Genomic DNA, 16,778 nt, shown 5'->3' on the forward strand with positions numbered 1-16,778 from the left:
ACTCTCTGTATGTGGCTTGCCAATTGCTCCATGAGATTAATATTAAGGGGCTTTTCGCTCATATCCTACTTTCAAAGATACGTATGCTTTTCTTTCTGTATCTTTCACTCTCTTCTATCTTTCTAACATACTCTAAATAAACCTATTGGTTTCCTCTTAAGATGAACATTTTAAACATGTGAGGTTCAAGTTGGAGATTGAGAAATAAGTTAATATTTATAAAACATATGCCAGGCACACTGCTAAGCATTTTACACTGTTAATCATATAAAGTAATTTAGAAATAGCCAAAAATATTTATCAATGCAATCAGTATCCAAGTACCTTTTAAGTAAACTTTTTTGCTTGCTTGCTTTTATGTATTTTTTTTAAATCCGGCATGCCCCTTTTTAAGTTTATGTATTTGTTTACTATTTTAAAAATGGCCCTTTACTGACCACAGTTTAGGTGGTTGGAGGCTAAACAGTAATAATTAATTATAATAAACTTGAAGTAGTTTAGAAAACCATTTATTTTTATTCTCCAAAATAAAAAGATTAAAATAAACTATTAAGAAATGCTGAGAAACAGAACTGTTCATAAAAAGAAGCAGTTTGTTTTCCCACCTCCTGTCAGTAGCATCTGTCGGCCCCAGTGATGGCTTGCCTGTGAGTCTTAGAGACCATCTGGGGGGAACCTGTTAAACAACGGGATTATGCACTAGCTATCTTGTCCATTAGCAGTTCTCTAGACCATCACCAGTGGCACAAGAGATGGAAGGAACCTTGCTTCACTCTAAAATCTGTCATTTTCTTGCCTTCTGCAGGGAGCGCTGGCACCCCAGTCATGTTTAACAAGAATGGAGATGCCCCGGGGCGGTATGACATCTTTCAGTACCAGACGACCAACACCACGAACCCGGGCTACCGTCTGATTGGACAGTGGACAGATGAACTTCAGCTCAACGTGAGTTCTGTTTTGTCCTCTTCCTTTGCTTGTGTGATACATGAACAGTCTTTTAATTTGCTCAAATAGGCAAATGGTTTTGTCTGCTTGTGCATAATGAGTGAATAGGCAACGTGTTAACGGGCATCAACAGGGACTGGTAATAATACAACATTGAGAGTGATGATGTTGATGATGATAAAGATGATGATAAGTATGTTGAGTTAATACTAGCACCAATGTGATTGATCTCATTTAATCTGAGGCTTGGATTGCTTAACAATCAAATTAGTAGATAATACTTCAATACTTTCACAAGACCCTTCTCTTGGTCAGACCTCCTTTCCTTCCTTCTTCCTTTCATTCTTCTCCTCATTTCTCCCTCCCTCGATCTTCCCTCCTTCCCTACCTTCCTTCTTTCCTTCCTATTTAGTGGCTTATTCCTTTTTCTTTTAATGCATTTTAGTGAGTTGCTTTGTTTTCTGTTGAGATTTTCTGTGTAACTGGAGCTTTATCCGTTTCCATAACCTCTCCCTCTTTCGGTACAATGTGACCTTGAGCAAGCAGCTACTTTCTTGTGTAAGGTTATGTCCAAGTGCACCTGGCAGCAGCTGTCAGGAGCTCATCTGACACTGTTAGGTCTACTTAACTTGCTGAGTAAAGGACAAGCTTTGGGCTCTTCAGGATGAAGGGGATGGAATGGGATTCACTGTAGGTTTTGTGCTGAGTTGAGTGATTAAACCAGGTTTAGAGAGGCTGGGGCCCATTTTGGTTTGGATTCTCTTAGGAAGTAGAAATCATTTCATGATTGTTATCAGGGAGATGGAAGAATGAAAGATAGGTGAGAGTTGTCATTAACAAAGAAACAGTAAGCACTTATGTGAACCGGAAAAGGGACGTTTTTGTGGTTACAGAGTATCCTTGCTTCTGTCCAGTTTCAAACATGATGGCAGAACCCTCTTGTTCCACCACAGTCATGGAGTGGCCTTGTCTGATTAACTTTTACATTTTGCTGAGATTGTTTATGTTCTGTTTGAATTTGCCTGCCCAGCTGTTAGCTGATAACTGTAGAGCCATTTTTTTCTTAATATTTTAAGTTGAACATTTAACAGTCTGCTTCTAATAATAGTTACAATGTCTATTTGGAATTATTAGTAGTTTTAAATGAATATACTGACTTTCTCGGGAATGAAGAACACAGGCTGGGTATCTCCCTCCTGGCACAAATGGAGTTCAGCGCACCATGCATCCTTCCATTTCCTCTCCTCCCAGGAGGGAATGAATTAGGCCGGCCCACAGCCTATTGGCTGGGTCCTGGAGCCTGGGGGTGGGATGAGGTAGGGCAGAAGTTGGAGAAGTAGGTACACTACAGAGTCTCTGTAGTGTAAACATAAACGTTCTATGAGAGTTGAATTTGGGCAAATTGAATTTTGTAGATTTGCTTTCTTCTCACAAATGGAACAAAACAAAGCACTTTAAGTAACAAGGGCACGTCTCATTTACAAAGACTCGGGGGTACACTTTCAATCCCCAGTTATGTCATCTCTAGCAAATGAAAATTTCAGGAGCACTTTCTCTGTGGTCAGTAATTGCAAATGAGCCCTAGCCAGTTTGGCTCAGTGGATAGCGTGTTGGCAGGCAGACTAATGGGTCCAGGGATTCGATTCTGTCTAGGGCATGTATCCCCAGCCCTGGTCAGCGTGTGTGTGGGAGGCAAACAACAATGTCTCTCTCTCACATCCATGTTTCTCTCTCTCTGTCTCTCCCCCTCCCTCTCTAAAAATCGATGGAAAAATATCCTTAGGTGAGGATTAACACAAAAAAAATTAAAAATGAGTTTCTTAGCCCAGAAATCAGAGTTTGAGTTTCATAATCCCAGTGCTATAGGCCAGACTACTTTACTCTTCTAGATTGGGTCCTCTGGAATGTCCGTGTCCAGGAGTGGGCTGCCTGGGACCTAGTGCCATGGTGCACACCCACTACCAGAGGAGCTCTGAGCCCTGTCACCTCTGTGGGCCAAGATATGACCACGTGGTTTGCTACTAGGATATTTCTGCAAGAACGAGAATTCGTGGGAAGGAAATCACAACTAGCACAGCCACTTACTCTCCCAGTGGCAACCCCAAAAGAAATCACCCTGATTTATTTTCTCAGGTTCGTATTCTACTCGGCAGAGATTTCATAAAACATTATTCCTGGCAGAGAAGCAGGAGAAGGGATAATGCAACACACTGACATTGGTTGTCTGCAGCGTGTCAGGCAGGGTGATAGCTAATGGAGATGCTGGGATAAAGGAGAGGCTGGTGTACAGACTAGGGGATGGGCTCTGTAATAGATACAGTGCTTTTAAAGGCTCATATAGGCACTGACTTAAGGAAAGCTACCAAAAAGTATATTTGAACTGGGCTTTGAAAAATAAGTAGTAATCCCCAAGGTGGAGAAGAGAAAAAGAAAAGGAAGTCTTTAAAATGAACAACACAGTGCTATTTAAAAATAGTGATAGTGAAATATGTTGGGAAAAAAAGGCAAGAAGTGAAATGTGGATGCTTTCAAAAATTCTAAATGTATGATGTGAAATAAACTCTATATTATGTGTATTAGAAACAAAGGTTATTTTTGTCATTTTTAATTTATTTTCAATTAGTAGGAAATTTAGATATGCCCAAAATGTTAATGTTTCAAATAATTGAAATTCTCTAAAATACCAAAATGCTAATTAAAGTTAAAAAAAAACCCACAAAAAAACGCACACAACTATTGTTAATGAGCAGCTTCCTACAGGGAATTTCACACTCTCTTAAATAGAAGACTCTGAATGAATAGTATTTAATCTTCTCTGGAAACTTGATCATCTGCCATTCTGTAGGCTAGTCCGACCTGTGATCTTTTGAGGCATGGGTAGCTACTTGTGTGATTTATTCTCTGTTGAACTTTCTTTCCACATAGAGATGGAAAGCTTCTGGAAGGTAGAATTCCATGCTTTATTCATTGTACTATTTACCTATGAACACGGGCACATAGGTATTTTTTTTAATATAAAACCATATTAAATGAACATGAATTCTTTTTAATTATGTACATTACCTCCAGCAAGCAGCCACTCTTTCTTCTTCTGGGAAGAGTATCCAAGTTTCCTTTTAAAATGTGGTTTGTCCTTAATGGTTCCCAAGTGCAGGCACAGGACCCAATTCAACCTAAGCCACTCATCATGGTGGTGATGGGGCTGGCCATCAAACTAAGTCTGTCCAATCAGGATACACTATTGGATGTCTGCGGGCCAATCCAGGACAACAGTGTGCTCTCGTTGGGAGTTGCTGTGTCCCCAGGAGCCACATGGGGCCCTTTGGAGGCCGCAGTGGATGAGCTCCAAGGAAAAGGAATCAAAACTTGGAGAGAAAAACTATGTCTAGGTATAGGCCACATCGTTTCAGCTCTAGGAAACCCTTACTGAAGCCATTCATAATGCTTTCTGGATTGTTTCATCATCAATAAATTAAGGCAATTTAGGTCACATACTCTTTACTGACAATTTCATTCACAGTAGTAATCAGAAATAACAATAAATTTTTTTGTTCTAATATGCCCGATTGGAAAAAAAAAAAAAAGAATGCCAGCCCACCCTCAATAATCAGATTTCTTTCAGCTTTTATTAAATGGAGGTGGTTACAAATTAATCTGAGAAATTATTTTTATTAAATATTAAATCTTCCACACTGGCTAGAATTTTGTTTTTACACAGGCATTTAAAGACATAAAAGCATGGTTGATTGCCAAAATCACCATTTAATCAAAGTATGTATCTCAAAATCAATACTTATATCTACCTATAAAATCACTAATCACTCTATTATTTCATAATCACAAGAGTGAAACTATTCTAATCACACTCATAATTTACAGTGAATTGCGTGAGCTGTGGGGAAATGGATAGCCGTAATCAAAGTAGTGCTGACAAAGAGAAAAATATGAAAGTTGTCCAAATCTAGGACATTTCTCAGCTTCTATTTGAGGCTTCTTTTGTTGGCTCACCTTATTGGTCAGCATAATGAATGGCTCTCATCTTATCAGGTATAGCTTTGTTGTTAGTAATTAGGAGAACATCTCTGAAGCTGACCTGACTAAATGGATGGCATCTCAGCGCCACCACCTCCTAGCCATAAAGCAGGATTACAGTAGTGCCGATTTTATAGGATTATTGTTAGAATTAAATGTAGCAATGCATGCGATGCACTTAAAACAGCATCTGGTACCTAGTAAATACTCAGTAAATGTTAGCCACAATAGTAATAATAATTTAATATCTTTAGCTTAGTACCTCATTCATACTCCTCAAAATGTCATTTTCTAGTGCTTAGCTAGATGGTTTTTCTCTATGCCCCAGCACCTAGCATAATGTTTAGCATATAAAAATGCCTTGTTCTATATTAATTAGATGAGACGAACAGACACACAGTTGAATTCTATTATAAATTAGGTTTTTTTTTTTAAAGAGGAAGAGTCAAAACAGCCAATGATTTAGGATGAAGTGAATCTGCTTTATAATCACGGCACAGCCCATGTACCAGACCTGTGAACCAGGACAAGAAAGGCCTTTCAGGAAAGATGGCTTTTAACTTGTAACCAGAGTGACAGAGTTATTTCCATTTGCCATCATCTTTGAAGCTGTGATATTTTACAAAGAATGTTTACAAATTCGAAACAGTAAGTGCAGTTTCCCAATTGTCAGCCAACTTGAGATGAGAAATCCCAAACTGAAAACAGACAGCAGTTATGTTTAAAAAGTTCATTACTTGCCAATATTTTAAGAATCAAGAAATTTCATAATTGCATTGTGCTTCTCTTTTAAAAATCAGGAGATCTGGCAATAATGTGCCTTTGCTCATGCACAGCTGGCAGGATCCAAGTAGCAACTTCCCACTTCAGACAGGGCGTGAATTCTTCAAGTTACTGCAGACCCCACCATTCCTCACTGCCTGATACCTAGCATCCCCCTTACTCCCATGAGCATTTTGGGATACTCGAATCTAGATGCAGAGTAAATACTAAATTATTTCCACTAATTTGGTTTGAACACATGCCTGAATTTATGGTCTCTGGAAATTGGTTTTAAAAATCAATAATGATATATCAATAGTATTAATAATAAAAAACACCCATAAGTTTATAATAATTCTTAAAGGTTCAATAGAAGCTGTAAGAGAGGGCTGCCTCGATAAAGAAAAGGTGTTTGTTTGGAAATATGTATTTATCCATATTCTGAAGCATCCTGAAAATGAAGGAAAAGGAGATCACTCTTGTGTTGTCAGCTTTTCTTTTAGTAATCAGTGGAGTATCACAGTGTTCTGACTGTGAGTGTCTGCGAGATTAATAATATTTATAATGACCCACATGGCTCCATAAGCATGGACATTAGAGAAGCCCAACTCCTCATAATTTTCTGTTTGCATTGTAGGCATTCAAGCAAATCACTTGATGTTTATGAATATACAATAATTTTCTGTGGGGAAATTGTTGAGTTTCATTACTGTCTGCATTTTGGGATCAGGAAAACACATTTGGAAGAAGAGATAATTAGAAGGCTAAGTTAGAGAGCTTGGCTGTTGGAACAGGACCCTCACCAGTTGTTGTCGATCTAAAACTATTCAAGGAAAGAGATGAGCTTAACTACTCTCTGCCTAACTTTAACTTTTTGCCCTGGGAAGGCAGAAATTCTAGAATGACTTATCCTATATAATAAAAGCCTAATATGGAAATCGACTGAATGGCGGAATGACCCACAGAAGGACCGGTCACTTTGACACATACTGACCACCAGGGGACAGATGCTCAACACAGGAGTTGCCCCCAGCCGGCAGGCCCCAGCCAGCCAAGGCGAGTGGGGGGAGGGCAGGGAAAGTGAGGGGGTAGTGCCAGGCCAGTCAAGGCGGGTGCCAGCGGGCTTTCCCCCCTCCATTGCCCCGCCGGTCGCCCCACAGATTGGCCCTGATCCCTGGCCAGGCCTAGAGACCCTACCCATACACGAATTTCATGAATTGGGCCACTAGTGTTAAAATATAAGAATTTGATTTGGAATGTTTTTAAACTACTGGGAGAAAGTCTTATAAAGTGGGACAGTGTCAGAAGGGCCAAGGTGAGTCCTGCCTTTGCCACCGGAAGGGCAGTTCCCATATGTATTAAAATAAGGTCAGGTCAAGCAAAATAGCTACTTCACAAGGACACTTGCAGAATGAATTGCAATAATTTCTCTGATCTAAGAAAGCAGTGAGATATGTGGTCAAGTTTCTTGTATTCGTTTTCTACTGCTGCGGTAAATACCAGAACTCTAGTGGTTTAAAACAACACAAACTTCTTATCTTACAGTTCTGTAGGTCAGAAGTCCTACATCGGTCTCCCAGGGTTAAGGTCAAGGTGTCACCAGGGCTGTGCTGCTTCAGGAGGCTCCAGGAGAGATTCTCTTTCCTGTTCATTCAGGTTGTGGGCAGCATATGGCTCCTTGTGGTTGTGGGACTGAAGTCTGTTCCTTTGCTAGCTGCCAGTTGTGGGTTGTTCTAAAGGCTGCATTGATTCATTGTCTCATGGTCCCTTCCTCTATCCTCAAAGCAGGCGATGGTGGGTCAAGTCCTTCTCAAGCTTCCGGTCTCTTGTTCCACAGTCGTATCTCTCTCACTGACTCTGCTGGCTTCCTCAACTTTGAACAGCCAATGTGATTACACTTGTCCCACCTGAATAATCCAGGCTATTGTCCCTATTTTAAGATCTATAAACTTACCCCATCTGCAAAGGCCCCTTTCCATGCAATTTTTCAAATTATGAAATTAGGATGTAGAAATTGGGGGGTGGGGAGGTGTAAAAAAGGGGTAGATTATTTTGCCTACCACAGTTTTTTACTATTGGGTTTTCTCTTATTTCTATAACACAAAAGTCCCATTATTTTTAGAGAGTTAATGTAGTTGTTTATACAGATATGAGTTTAATGCCATTTTATATACTTAAGTACCTTTGGTATCTAAATGACCTAATCTGTTTGTATGATAAATATTCTCATCACATTCCTGGAAAGGTCTGGGGAAGAACCCAGAATTAAGAACCCTGAATTAATGATAAGCAGACAGAACCAGAAACCCCCGAACGGAGAAGGCAGGACTGAAGACTCACAGGAAGAATAATGGATGTTAACACAGTAGGAGACTTGGATGAGCTTCAGGAGAGAGTTCTGTTGACTCTAATTTGTTCTCAGAGTCCCACAGAGAACATGGCCCAACATGTGAAACTGAACACAACTCCCTAGAGCAGTGATGGCAAACCTATGACGCGCGTGTCAGAGGTGACACGCGGACTCATTTTTTTGGTTGATTTTTCTTGGTTAAATGGCATTTAAATATATAAAATAAATATCAAAAATATAAGTCTTTGTGTTACTATGGTTGCAAATATCAAAAAATTTCTATATGTGACACGGCACCAGAGTTAAGTTAGGGTTTTTCAAAATGCTGACACACCGAGCTCAAAAGGTTCGCCATCACTGCCCTAGGGGGTAGGGAGAGGTGAGCTATACCTGATATTAACCCACCTTCCTTCTCATTTGTACTGGGATGATATTTCCATCATGCTAACTACCCCCAATTAATCATTTAATTTCTATTACTTCTTAGTCTAAATCTAAAAGATTAATTCCTTTCATCTTTTAGTTCCATGTTAGTGCCCAAAATCCCGAGTATTTTGATTCCACTGCCTTAGTTCTCTTTCAATGACAAAGTGGAAATGCAGAGAAAGAGAATAGATTGCCAGTTCCTCCAGGAGCTAATCGTGGAGTTGTCATATGAACGAGCCTTTCCACTCCTAGGTGTACACCTACCTCTGACATGGTGTGCTCTGCGCAAGGCCACGAAACAGTAGAATATAGAAGTTAACAGCTTGCAATTTTGAGTGTTGACTAACAACTCCCTGACAAAGCACCCACATAGCCTGTTGATAAAAGCAGTTCTGTTTTTCATTTACTGCAATAAAGGAGACCACCACCTTGAAAGAGTCTTAGGAACTCCTCAGCAGAGGGAGATCAAGGGCAAGTACATTGACATTTGGGGGTTGGTATTAAGGCACCTCTTTCAGAGGGGAAGCTTGACCAGAATCGGGGAAAGTCTGTGATAATGCAGTGAGTGTTTTGTTGGTGGACCCAGTGAGGAGGGTTTTGAAGCAAGTCTTTTTGTGTAAATGCATGTGAGTGAGAGGACTTGGGCCAGTTGATTAAGTGATCGTGAAAAAGTACTACTTACCCACGTGGCAATTTTTATTGTTCTGAGAATGGGTGATCTGTTGTTCAAATAGGTGAATTTTTAGGAAGTTCCTGAAATAAACCATAAATGTATTTGTTACTTTATCTTCTGGGGCAAGAATTTCTCTAATTATAAAATCATTAGTATAGAAAGTTTTCGTTTCCTTGATCCTTGGAACCTGGGTGTTTGTAGGCAAATTGTTTTGAGGAGGAGGATGAAGTTAGAATGTTTAGTCTACAGTAAACCAGCTAGCTGTGTGCCTCAAAGGAGTTTTGTGATGGAGTAAAAGGCTTTCCGTGGCATCAATTCTAGCCATGTTCAGGAATAATTCTTGTTCAATGTCATGGAGTGTGGTGAAAACTCAAACTTAACCTGCCTCTTTCACTCTCCTCCAAACTCCAGAATCAAAATAATAGTACAATATGAGCTGTAAGTCATCCCAGCCAACAACAGTTGCTTCAGCAAGCCAACCTTGTAAATGCTGCTATTAAAGTCTCCCTCTGTGTATATCTCAATGTCTGTGTCCTGAGGAGGGGGCCTTAGTCTGAAAGCGTTCATTTCTCTGGTGACTGCACCTGAACACCCCCTCCGCCCAGTTTTCTCAGGTAAGCGCTGCCATTCCTAGCGGTGTTTTGTTCAGGCCACCTTTCTTTCTAGCATTTTATGTAGCATCATGTCTACAAATAAATAGCTTCTCCGAAAAAATCTACATATGAGAATAGCAAGCCCTCTTCCACAAAACATCTTAATGAGCCAAGCCCCCTCCTCCATCTCTCAGTTGTGCAGGTTCCTCCTGTCTCCCAGGCCTGAGGACAGGTTCTGGCTGGGCGTTTCACAGCGGTACAGCTCATTTTCTATCGTTAAAAATACAAGTGGTGTCAGTGAGTTTGGACCCCAAAGCTTACCCTCCCTCATTTCATTGATTGTGGAGGCTGATGAGAAATTTGTTCTTCTTGAAACGTGAGGGGAGGAATCTAGAAGTGGTGGTTTTCCAGCTATACACTTTGTCTAATGTCTTGGAGTTACCTCACCTGCCATTCAAACACAGCTCTCTGGCCAACAGGCATTCATTACTTACAACCTCCTCAACAAACACTGCACTATTCAGATGTAGGGGGTGTTCTCAATTGCCCTACTTAACAGTCCTCCCAAACATGACAGTGAGAAAGAAGCAACAAGCTCTGAACAAGGAAGACAGAAACGATGAGATAAATAACAAATGCGTCCTGGATTTATTGTGTGGTGATACTGTAACAGAGCCTTCACAATGACTGAGTAGGGTACGAGGAGGGCCTTTATCTTAGCGGGAACATGATGCCTGCCACTGGAAATCCCACTCTGGAAGCAGCTTTAGCACATTGATGGATGTGCGTTGGAAAGGTAAGTGGCTCTTAGAAATTGCCCTGAAATCGTTTATGCTTCAGTAAGAAGCCAGCATGGAAGTGGGTAAATAGTCAGTTACATGATTTGTGCACATATTTCCAGATGGTTAATTTTTTTCCCATTAAAGGTATAGATCACCTTGGCCATAAATGTCAGTTTACAGGATTCAATCAAGAGTGCCAGATTAGAGTGTCAGGAGTCTGGGAGAAGGGGAGGAATGAATGGCTCCTCTTTCTCATCACTGTTATTGTTACACAAATGAGTGCCATCACCACTTGAAGGGCCTGCCTAGAATGAAAAGAGGTTGGAGTAAAAGACTTGCTGATTTACTTGATAGTCATTAGTTTACAACATTGTGGCAAAACTATTGAAGATTTCCCTGATACCTTGCACATTTCACTGGGAGCATCATATTAGGCACGGGCAGTATTGTGAGCATGTTAGTAATGTAGTAGTTAGATTTACGGACTCCTGTTGAAATGCCTTCTTTTGCTGGTCTCTGCCCTATATTTACATTTGTTTGTAAAAATGCCAGAAACTAAAAATGGCTGATAGGATTCTTTTTAAACAGAATACTCTACTGACTGCTCTGTGGGACCTTTCCCAAGTCAAATCTGCTTTCTCTGCCTTCATTTTTCAGCCTGAAAAGTAGAGAGGAATTAGCAGGTCAAGGTTAACAGGTGTGCGTCCGCATGGGTCATTTCTGAAGAGGCAGTGTGGCTTAGTGTTAAATTGCTTGGGCCTGGGAGGCAAGTGGTCTGGGTTTCTGTCCTGAGCTCCCCCACTTACTAGTGCTACCACCTAACTTGCTTCCCCTCACTTAATTTGCCTCACTCACCCTCTCTGTAAAATGGGGCTAACCGTGGTATCTACCCCATAAGATTGTTGTGGGGATTAACTACATGGAAAGCACTTAGGACAGTGGCAGGAATATACAGCTTTGCCTGGACTATGATCGGTGCTACACTTTTTGCAAAACCAGAATTGACCTTGTCATTCCTCTGTCAAACCTTCCCACCACTTTCCCCTCCCTCAGGGGTCAGGGTGGGCATTCCTTCTAGCCCTTGCCTCCTCCTCCTCCTGTAACCTTTGTTCTGCCCCTCACTCCTGTTGCACAGACCTCCCTGAAGTGCCAGGCGTCTGTCACATTCGCCATGACATTTCTACGTTTTGTCATATCACTTGAAATGCCACAGCCCACCATGGAACCGAACACTGGCCCTGCACACATTCTGACTTCCCTGGGAGGCCCTGCACCGAGCCTCCCCTCTCCCTCCTTCTCCAAAGTGGGACTATCCCTCCCTCATGGCAGCTTCCTTTCTCTAATCACCTCTGTGAAGATCTCAGTGGCACAGGACCTCCCAGGGCCAAGCACAATGTTAGGTTCTGAACTGAGGCAGAAGAACGAGATTGTAAACATATTCAAACTGTGGATCTCTTCCCTGGCACCAGCTTGCTTTATTTCAGAGAGCTCTGTGCTTGCGGTATCCAGAGAAGGGTCATTATTGGAGGCGGCAGAAGCCCCTCTGCCCAAGGTGATAAAACGCTCAACAGGGCAAGATGCCCAGCAGCCCAGGGCACTGCAGCCCAGAGCCTCAGAGCCCAACCTCAGCCCAGGGAGGACACAGAGGGGCAGGAGGTCTTCCGCAGACAGAGATTAGGGAAACCTCAGCCACCCCTTTCCCACCCTCCCCAACTCCACGGTCTACTTCAGAATCAGCCTTTTTCACTCTCTGATGCCCACTGGCTTCCAGAATAGATGGGTGGACATCAAAGAGGGTTGTTTTCAAAAAAAAACCTCCATGGACATATGGCCAAAGAGAGGTAACAGATTACCTCTCTAAGAACAAACCCTCTACAGGGGGCATGGCTTTGGGGAGTTATGAGCCAGCCTTTCCTTTTTGATTGTTTCTTTCTGAGATGTATATCTTTATTACTTTTTTTCACTCGTCTCTGTGATGAACACAAAAATCAATATATGCTCCTTTTAAATATGCCTTTTGAAATCTAATTTGAATATTTTTGAATCCCTTCTTGCAGCCATTTCTCGCAGGGTTGCTGATTTTCCTCTCTCCCTGCACAGCCTGCCTCTTTCAATTAAAAAGTATAATTACAGACAAATATATTCAGAATCCCATGGGACCTGTCAGTGTCTAATCAAAAGCCTGGTATAGAGGCAGCTGTGATGTCCAGTTGTTCAGTTGTAAACTCTCTGTCTGTAACCAGGACCCATGTCCCTTCCCCCTCAAAGAACAAGTTCAGAGCATCAGAAAGATGACTTCATTAAAGTGGAGAACACAGCTCTCCCACCTGAATGGTGAACTTGGCAGTCCTTGCTATCTCTTGTGCTTGCACTTCCCTTGCAGTCATTTTCCTTTGCTCAGCTCACCGAGCCTCACCCTGTCAGCGCGTTTCTGTAGCCATGAATTTGCAGGCTTAGTCTTTCCCCAGCCAACTGGGGGGAAAGCTGGGGAATTACTGGCCTGTTGAAAGACCATATGTTTCTGCCGTCTTAGGTGGAAGCCTTCACAGCTAAGCACTGGGCTCTGTTTCATCAGCTCTCCTGCTATAGGGAAGGTACTGACGGGGTAATTGCTCATGACATTAAAATTTTATGTTGGCCAGTGTATCAAGTAGACATTTATTTTTCAGCTGTAAGATGAATGGCGCATTTGAAAGGGAAGGGGAGAAGAAGAACATGGGATTTAATCAGTAAATACCTGTGTGCTCTTCCTTTTGCCAAGAGGGTTTATTACAAGTATTTAATAACCAGGAAGGTCCAGGGACCAACCCATCAGTACAGTCACCTGCTCTTGCTGGACTGGAGTCTGGAGAGCTTCCTCCCGTGTTAACCCAGGAGTTGCTGGATCTTAGGTAGACCCAGGATGTCCTATGGAAAGGTTGAGGTACAGAGCAGTGGGGAGCACTGGAAGGAGGTAGTCAGCCCCACTCACCAGCTTCCGTGACAGCAATTAACCCCTCACAAGATCATGCCTGTGTATAGTCCTGTCTTTATCCCTCCCCCACATAGGAAGTTGCCTGCACGTCATTGCAGGAGCAAATCAAATGTCACTCTCTCTGCAGAACCTTTCCTGATTCACAGCCTTTTCCTGCTCAGTGTCACCAGAGCACTGTGACCATGACTTTGTGGTACTGAAAGGGATCAGCAGGTAGTTCTATGATGGAGGGAAAAGAGCATGACCTGTGGAATGCACTGAACCTCTCTGGGTCTCGCACATAAAGTGGAGACCTCAATACTATTCTAATCTACTTCCCACAAAGGCAAATGGTGACACAGGATTTGGTTGCAAGCATTTGGGGGTTGGTCCCCATAAACATGTAAAGTGGGGGTAAGTGAGGCAAGAAAGGGAAGGGGTAGTACAGAGTGTGTGGGTGCCTGGAGCTCAATCCCACTGGAGATTCTGAGTGAGTGTCCAGAATGGCCTCGAACTATGACAAGGAAGCCGGGGGGCTTGCCTAAAGGACCATACCTCACAGGCTAAAGGCTGCTCCTGCAGCATTGTCTTCCCAGTACTTCCACCTGGCAGTGGCCAGAAAACACCCTCAGGCAGGTGCCAAAGAAGGGCCTGCCAGCATGTTGGGGAGTGATCAGCATGTACTGAAGCTGACCCAAGGGGACCTCTGAATTGGGCCAGGAAGGTCTGAGCACAGACAACACCTACTGCAAAGATGTCCTTCACAGAGTGTCTGTGATAATGAATGCCAAGGGGCCACTCAACAGGTATTTGATTAACACTTAAGATGGGTAACATTCTGATCACCTCCCGTGACTATGTGCCAGTCACTGCGCGACCTGCTAACTCATTGAACCCGCACAGCTAACTTAGTAGGTAGGTACTATTTTTATTCCCACGACAGATGAGGAGCCCAGGGCGCCCAGCATTATGGGTCAGGGTTACATTGGTAATAAGTGGGAGTGATAAATAAATTCGGGAAGTCTGGCTCCATAGCCCACACTCATCCCCACTATCTATAATGCCTCTCTGTGAGTAAAAGGGGAAAATGGCTGAAAAGATCTTTAGATTCACATCCATCTTAACTAACTCTAACCCTTCTCTTTACTTTGCACTCAGGCAATTTTTATGACCCAGGAACAGACCTTTGGGATGCAGGACTTGACACCTTTCTTAATTCAGACCCGGCTTATTCATTTGCAGCACACGGAGGATGCTGTGCTTGTCAGACACAGATGCCATCATTAGTCATGAGCATTTACCAGAGGTTTCCCATGTGCAGAGCTTTTGTTCTCAGAGCTGTTGGGAGTCACAGTGGAAGTGGGGGAGACAGGCTCATCCATCACGGAGTCTAAGCAGGTAGTGCAGATGCCCAGAATTAGCCACCTAAGTGCAGACATGAGCACTAGGCATGCAGGGCTCAGGCAGTCCCTTCAGATAGCAGAGCCGGGTTCTCCTTCCTCCCCTACAATGTCTTTCCCAGGTTCCAGCTGGTGAAAATTTAGAGCAAAATCGCTAGAAAAAGAAGCCACAGAGGGAGTGTTGTGTGGAAAATAGAAGGGACCAACTTCTCCACTTGTGGCAAGAAAAGTGGGTTATGTGTAAACACACCTCAAAGCAATTGGAATCAAATTGGGATCTGGGTTTAGAGCTGTGTGAACAATGACTTAACCACTGGGAGACTGAATTTCAAAGTGAAATTGGCCCCATAACATCCTCACCAGTGTGTTACAAGGTTAACTAAAAAGCCAACGAGCAAAAAGATGGCCCATAAATGTTATTTTTCTTTCCTCGCTGGCGCTTTGGGAGTAGTAATTCATTGTGAGTATTGCAGGTGTATTGCTAGTGGGGGATAAGGGATGTGGAATGTATACAGCTCAGAGCTGTGAGTTTCAAACTCGCCGGGCATTCAGATCACTGGCTCTGATGTTGAAATGGACATTACCAGAAGCCACCGCCACCTTTTAAATTCTGATTCCACAGAAATAAAATTGTTCCCTGCTAGAGGCAATTCTGATGTAGATCAGGTGTGCGCCACACTTGGAAAACTTGGCCCCCAATTCCTATTTAATACTGGAGCCAAGATTGAGCTGCACATAATGAATATAATGACTTACAAAATTGAAGTATACTCAAATCCAGAATGGTTACCTAGATGGGAATGATCAGTACTGCATGGGTGAGTGGTTGAGCATGAGTGAGGGCATAAGGCTACAGGGTACACCAGTCTTATATATTTAAAGCAAGTTCAAATTCATCCTTTAACTTGGTGCAAATGGCAGGCAGCTAGTAAGATAGACCTGGTGTTGAGTCCCAGATCTATCAACTCATTTGGCTTCTCGGGGCCTCCGTTTCCTTAGTTGGGAAAGAGAGGGTAATACCCAGCTAACAGGGCTGTTTTAAGAACAAATGATGATTTTTATCACTATGTGTGACTGAACCCTGAATACATTTTGTAATTATCTGGTAGAGGGAACCTGACTCGGGGAAAAGGACTCCTGTCTATTAATGTGAATATTGAATATGAACAATGCCTATTCAAGGTTCTTCGAGAATATGGAAGAAAATATTGTCAATGTAGCTAGACTGAGCATCTGTGCAAACTGCCTGCTGTGAGCTGCAGAAAGCATTAAAGGCGTGAATGCACTTCAGGGGTCAAAGCATTTTGCAAATTAGAAATTAGTGTTTCACACTATAACAGGCAAGTCGGGTCCTACAAACCTAGTGAGTTTGATTGACTGTGTCTCAATACCACAGATGCTGCTCTAGACCAAGGGTCTGTCACTTGATTGCTTCTGAGTAAATGCATGTGACCAGAGGAGAATTAGCCGCCTTTTTTAAGCACTGAACAAAACAGGAGAAATTGATATATAGGTAATCAACTCCTATTCAGATGCCGCAACTTGACTCTACCGGGAGGAGCAGAGAAAGGTCAATAAGTCATATGTGAGTTAGATCCTGAAGGAAGACAGTGCCAAGAGGGACCAATGTGTCCTTCATCACACAGCCAGGAAGCACCCCTGATTCAGGAGAAAGCCAGTGCCTGAGAGGCTGCAGGGTGCCAAGGAGACAGTGCTGTGTATAGGCCAAATCTGGGATCTGATTGGGAAACACCCTCTATGCCAAATTAGGGCAACTACATTTTTTTTTTCCTGGAAAAAGTTGAGCCTGGAATAGAAGTTTTTGTAGAGGAAGTTTAGTTGGGGAAAGTGTGAGAATGAGC

At 42.5% G+C, this 16,778-nt stretch overlaps 1 protein-coding gene across 3 annotated transcripts in view; it reads left to right on the plus strand.

Annotated features, from left to right (window-relative positions):
• The window catches only part of GRM7 (glutamate metabotropic receptor 7), a 743,749-nt gene that overhangs the window by 497,438 nt on the left and 229,533 nt on the right, over positions 1 to 16,778 (plus strand). For all 3 annotated transcript variants that reach the window (XR_013996795.1, XR_013996796.1, XM_081106152.1), the window contains exon 7: positions 806 to 945. Coding sequence is in view for 1 of the 3 variants with exons in the window: in XM_081106152.1 (XP_080962278.1) it covers positions 806 to 945 (140 nt within the window). In the remaining 2 variants the exon portion in view is untranslated. The remainder of the gene's footprint in view (positions 1 to 805; positions 946 to 16,778) is intronic.

This window comes from Myotis nattereri (assembly GCF_964212035.1).
Source record: "Myotis nattereri genome assembly, chromosome: 14".
Lineage (NCBI taxonomy): Eukaryota > Metazoa > Chordata > Mammalia > Chiroptera > Vespertilionidae > Myotis > Myotis nattereri.